At 40.4% G+C, this 6,074-nt stretch overlaps 1 protein-coding gene across 1 annotated transcript in view; it reads right to left on the bottom strand.

The window, feature by feature from the left end:
• Positions 1 to 1,104: 1,104 nt before the first annotated feature.
• DCBLD2 (discoidin, CUB and LCCL domain containing 2) overlaps positions 1,105 to 6,074 on the bottom strand; it is a 91,295-nt gene continuing 86,325 nt past the window's right edge. Inside the window, exons 14-15 of the mRNA XM_019548542.1 lie at positions 4,540 to 4,677; positions 1,105 to 2,672 (exon numbers count right to left, since the gene is read on the bottom strand). Coding sequence (XP_019404087.1) covers positions 2,230 to 2,672; positions 4,540 to 4,677 — 581 coding nt within the window. The 3' untranslated portion in view covers positions 1,105 to 2,229. The remainder of the gene's footprint in view (positions 2,673 to 4,539; positions 4,678 to 6,074) is intronic.

The raw sequence follows: 6,074 nt of genomic DNA, 5'->3' as shown, positions 1-6,074 counted from the left end.
TATTACTTATTATCAAGTTACAAGAAAGTAAGATGCACTTAAGAGCTACAGATTCAATTCTCTTAAAATAAATAAATATCACACATTGTGGAGAGTGACTCTCACCATGTTGAACAACACTGAAACAATAATGGGGTTTGATACTTTTCAGCAGAAGACTGACTCTAGAATACCATTCAAGCTTAAAACATTCACATTTTGAGGAGCCCAATCCTGCAAAATCTTATTCTCATTAGCAGGATTAGTCCTGTGTTTGTAGAATCAGGCCTTAAGCAGCACAGTGTATAGAATCCCAAATTCAAACTGTTTAGTATGACACAGTGAAAAGTGTTGGTACCACAAAAACAGGATTTTCATAATAACAAACTAAATATCAAGGGAAAGTCAGAGTAAATATCCTAAACTGAAGGAAAAAATGAAGTACTACCCTAAGTATAATTGATTAAAATATTCTAAGACTTGTGAGGGGCATAATCACCTTTGTCAGCACTAGTTTATTTATATCTGGATGCTACAAGTCTACTCTACAAACTGTGCGCGATAAAGTCTTATTTGAATTGTGTGTCCAAAAAAAGAAACATTCTACCAACGACCATAAAACTGGGGTAATGTGTATACACTGATGTCACATACATAAATTCTTTCAGCATTCTCTCAACAGTGCCATCACGCTATTAAAATAAAAAGAGCCATTTAAAGAGGTTTTTCACTACTCACTGTTTCTGCTTAACCGATGTAAAAGCAGCAGCTGTGCTTTCTTTCTACAAGATAAATATGACTTATTAAAAATTAAGTATAACAACTCTAAATTGTTTTAAATAGCATCTGGCACAATTAAACAAGACTTTCTATCTAATCTCAACTACTATAGATACCAGTAAATCTTTTTCAGAAGATAATTCAGTATAGGTCAAAACCTAAAACTAATATACTGCAGAGAAAGGTAAAACCAGTCAAGTGTATGATGAATCCACTTGGTTACATAATTGCTTTTAAGCTGATACACTTTAAAACAAGTGCCAATTTTGTTGATAAGCTTTGGTCATTTCCACCCTTTTAACGACAAAGTGGTTATATTTAAGGCCCTACGGCCAAAATTTCAGATGTGCCTGTGCCACATTGTACACACACACTTACGTGTAAGTAACCCTGAAGTGTACCATGGTGGCAAACCGGGGTTTGTGCTTGGGTACATGCATGAACACTGTGCACTTACCTGGGTGTTCATAAGCTTACACCTGCATGTTTTAAAATACATCCCTTAATCTCATAAGCTATCAACCATACTTGCCTCCTGATGAAAGAATCTCTAAAAGTTCTTGGAAAGGCAGGCACCCTTGTAGACCTGGCAGTTCTGCAAAGAATGACCAAGTTGTCAAACCAACTGTAGAGGCAATTGGAAACCTTGGAGGATTCAAATTCAGATTATTCAGTAGTCTTCACTTGCAAGGTGTGAACTAAAAAGCAACTAATTAGAAGACTCAAGTCTGTGCACACAATCCATTAGTATGAAGTTAAAGTTCTCCCTGGAAAGACCAGGTCTGAGTGGCTTGGGAAGATTTGACAGAATAAAGCAAAAACACTACTTAACTACCCAATTTCACCTTTCAGAGTTAAAAGGGGCAGGAAACTGTTTTCTCCCAAGAAGCTAAAAAACAATCCAGATTGGCAGGCCTGAGTTGCTTCTCTGTCATGGACAAAAGACAGGACTGCTCCTAAAAGAGTTGTAGTTCCTTCCAATGAAGTTAGTGGGAGTTTGCCACTGGGGTCAATAAGAGCAGGAGCAGGCCTCAATTATATCAATCAACTTGCTTTTTCAATATTATATGTGAGTATTTGAAATGTGCTTTAAGTGGGAAGGTGAATCTTGTATAACACTATTTTCAGACAGACTTAAATTACTGATATTTATACTATAAAAATCATCTTTCCAAATGGATTGTTCGTGTCCATGCAGCATGACAACTTCTGCAGTTCACTGTGGAAGTTCATTTCCTCCTGTCTAAGAGAGTACTATACTGGTGTCCATATTTTCTGACCAGGCAAGCAGTAATTGAGGGTGTATATATTGTCATAAAAAATGGCAGGAGTCTTAGTTTCCTGGACTACAGATATCACATTATTATCCACCTCCACGCTACTACAACTAACAATATAAAAACCATGATTAAAAAAATTAAATTCATAGCCACCATAAAAGAATTTTGTTTTAAAAAACTGTCACCTTTCCTAACTCAGTTCATCCTTGGCTCCTGTGGAATGTGGTGCACTGTGTGGTACCTGGTATACCAGTTCATCTGAGGAGCCTGGTCCCAGCATCCCCTTAGGTGTGTCATACAATGCATGTGCGGATGATGAACTGTCTGTCCTAGATAAAAGTTTATTATAAATTCCCAATATGGGAGGGGCTTGGTTCCCTGTAGCCTTGAAGGTAGAAATTGAAGAGACACCCAGAGGGACTGTAGGATGACCTGACATGTCCATGATTATTGGGGTTGCATATTCTGGTCCAGTTAGAGGCAGTGGTTCAGCATAAGCGTGATAGACTTCTTGCACAGGCGAATTATAAGGATCCAAATCAGCATAACTTGCTTCTTTTCCTTCTTCTGGCTTAAAGGTTGATCTTTGATGAAGAGTGCCAACAACTCCACCTACCAGTGGTTGAGCATACTCTGCAACACCCCCAAAAAAGAAAACAGTTACTAAGAGGAACATTATCAACTCCAATATAGTGGCGTGATATTAAAGACAGAACTTCTCATGTGAACCACAGGAAATATTACACTGTGTCAGCCTAGTGGGTGCCTCCAGTGTCAGATGCTTTGGAGGAAGCTGCAAAGGAGCCCAGTAGTAAACAGATGCTGTGCCTATAGTGAAATCTGAATAGTTTCCATTATAAACCCAATTTCACCTTTATGGGATGAAAATGTCCCATGCTGAGAAATTAAGGCTGTATTGTTTGGAAGGTACAGCAAAAACAGCTCATCCCCTTCCCAGACTTAGGTGTCAGGGATATGGTTTGTGCCACCTGGGTAAGCCATTGGCTTTTGAAAATAAATTTTACTTATGTTCAGTACAGACTTAGCTGGCAGCAACAACAGCTGAACACAAGAGATAAAGGGTGAGGGAGCATGGGGTGAGCACACAGGGACTGGCCAGGTGAAAAGCAAGACAGGACAGGGACAAAATAGAAGCCACTTAAGAGTTCGTGCTCATTATAGCGCAGATCTCCCACAGATCACACAGCTAGAGCGCTGCCACTACCTAAGCTAGCTAAGGAATGTCTCTGCTACACTACAATAGGAGTAATGAAGACTAGGTTTTGGATCGTTACCAACTTGCTTGGTAACGATCCAAAAGGGACCACACTAGACACTGGCATGTGGTAAAATCAGGGCTTCCCCTGAGATGTCCTAGACAGCCTTTCACCGTTTCTGGATGCCCTTCCTACTTAATTCCTGATTTCCTGTAAAAGATCCCTTACAGGTCACTCATTTGCCTGGTCAGAAATAAGCTATCAACTCCTTTGAAGAAAGTGAATGATACAAAATAACAGGTTTCCAGGTATTGCTGAAATTCTGAATGGGGACAGCACCATATAAAGGTAATTCAAATGGACAAAAACCTGATGCAGGTTGCCATCACTGGAAGATAATGTTGCACATGAGGGGAAAATCAGCCTGCAATCAACTTGATTTCAAAATAATGCTATTTGCATGAATAATACCAGGACAATTTTGCAGTACATTAATTATTTGCCATTCCTTCTCTCACTGTTCTCTGCCCTTCTATTTGTAAAGAAACTGAAATTTAATCTTGGTACTACATAAGAAATTCCGTGTTCCTTGCAGGTATTCTTGGGCAGAAGAAAAGGAAAAAAAAGGAGTTGAGGGGGGAGGTCAGCCAGGAAGCAGAGAGAGAAACGGAAGCTAAAAAAGTGGGAAGAGAACATTTAGCTGAACAAAAAGGAAGAATCTAACCCCCCCCACCACACAGGTTGGAACCCAGTTAAATGCTACTTTTATTACTTGTATGTCAAAAGGCGATTCAATTATTTTTAATGCATTACATTAAGAGCAGGCTGGTTAGACACATTGTGCCTCTATTAGTTTCTCCTCGGTAAGAAACTTGAAAATACTTCAAGCTGTTTAGTGCCTGTAGAGGAACTTTAGAATGATGTATGCAATGTCTTAGCCTCTATTTCACAAAAAACATTAATAGATTTACATGTTAAGATATTTAAGTGTTAATCATCTAAATCCCAAATTATGTTAGCATCTTGGGGCAGCAAAGATTATCAAGAAGCAGAAACTGCATTCTGGGAATTGCTGCACTCAAAAAAATAGCTGCATCTCTCCAAATGGCACCTGCAATTACAAGCTAAACTTTATTTTCGGATTCTTTATCCTTAGGATAGAACAGAAGTTATATAGATTTTGCATGCAGCAAATAGATACAAAGTATAAAACTATTTGATGTACTTATTCAGAATTCTTAGCCTACAAACAGGTAAAAACAAGCAAAGAAAACCCCAGGTACCTGCAGACTCTGTTTGCAACATGGTTGGGACATCTCTTGGTCTCAAGTGACCTATTTCACTGCTGCTATAGCGAACAGGGGTTTCTTCATGCTCGGCTGACTTGGCAGGAAAAAACTGCTTCATGCCTTTCCACCATCCTTTATGCAGATTTGAGAAACACAAGAATGTAGGAATTTGCATGCAAGAACTGTGTTGCATTACACATTAAAGGGTGACATTGTAGTCTTTTCTGATCACTAAATGGCCATTTTTTGGTCAACTACATGGCATTTTTCTGGCACTTACATGTATAGTAAGTGGAATTGTGTTCCTGAACGCACAGCCCTGCATGTATAGAAAACCATCTAGGCACACAGAGTGGACATCTGCAGTAGTACCTGGGGCACATATGCACACACCTTGTAGACATGTGGGGGGGGGGGGAAGAAGGGGTGGAGCGGGGAGAGGGAGAAGGGCTTCCTGTCTTTTGCTCTCAATAGCTGAGAGCAAAAGACTCACCTAGGAAACAAAGGTCCTAGATTCTAGGCCACCCTCACCCAAAAGGAATTTGGACCTGGGCATTCCTGACTTGCCAGCATAACATTCTAACCATCATACCATAGACCAGATATTATCTAGTCCAATGGTTTTCAACCTTTTTACACTAAGGGCACCCGTTGGAAAATGCCAGCACTTAGTTTGCACTCTTTTTTTGCCCACAGAAAAATATTAGAGCAGTTTTGTTCTTGCAAACAGCTCAGAAAGACTCACAACTATGGATTCCTATTTGATATCTCTGGTTTAGCTAATGAACCATGTCTGTAAACCTAACAGCACTAACACTGCATGCCATCCTTAAAAGGATCTCAAGACACCCCAAGGTTGAGTCATGAATCTAATCCTTTTCCAGCCCTCCTTTCCACTGAATGAATAAATGGCTGTAGTACCTGCATTTACAGATGTGGGGAGGAGAAGGATTTGAGGAATCCAGTACCCAGCAAGAGCCCAAAGATTTTTGGAGTCCAGCCGACCCCTCTCCTCGCAGGGGTGAATATATTTTTTCCCCATTACCACTGTCTGGTGTGAATGCTAGTTAATCTCTTGTCTAGCTTTTCAAAAAAGTGATTTTATTGAGAAGAAACAAGCGCTTTCTCATTATTTCATAGATTTCATAGACATTAGGACTAGAAGGGACCTCGGAAGATCATCCAGTCCAGTTCCCCACCCAAAGGGCAAGAAGTCAGTTGGGGTCATAGGATCCCAGCAAGATAAGCATCCAATTTGCTCTTGAAGGTGTTCAGTGTAGGTGCTTGAACCACCTCCGGTGGCAGGCTATTCCAGAACTTGGGGGCTCGGACAGTAAAGGAATTCTTCCTTATGTCCAGCCTGAAACGGTCTTGCAGGAGTTTGTGACCGTTCGACCTTATTATCCCTTGGGGCGCTCTGGCGAAAAAACATTCCTCCAGATCCTGGTGGTCACCCCGATAAACTTATAGGTGGCCATCAGATCACCCCTGAGCCTGCGCTTTTCCAGGCTAAAGAGCCCCATGGCTCT

This window comes from Crocodylus porosus, unplaced genomic scaffold, assembly GCF_001723895.1.
Source record: "Crocodylus porosus isolate Cpor-Errol unplaced genomic scaffold, CroPor_comp1, whole genome shotgun sequence".
NCBI lineage: Eukaryota > Metazoa > Chordata > Crocodylia > Crocodylidae > Crocodylus > Crocodylus porosus.
This window is presented reverse-complemented; position numbering and strand designations above follow the sequence as displayed.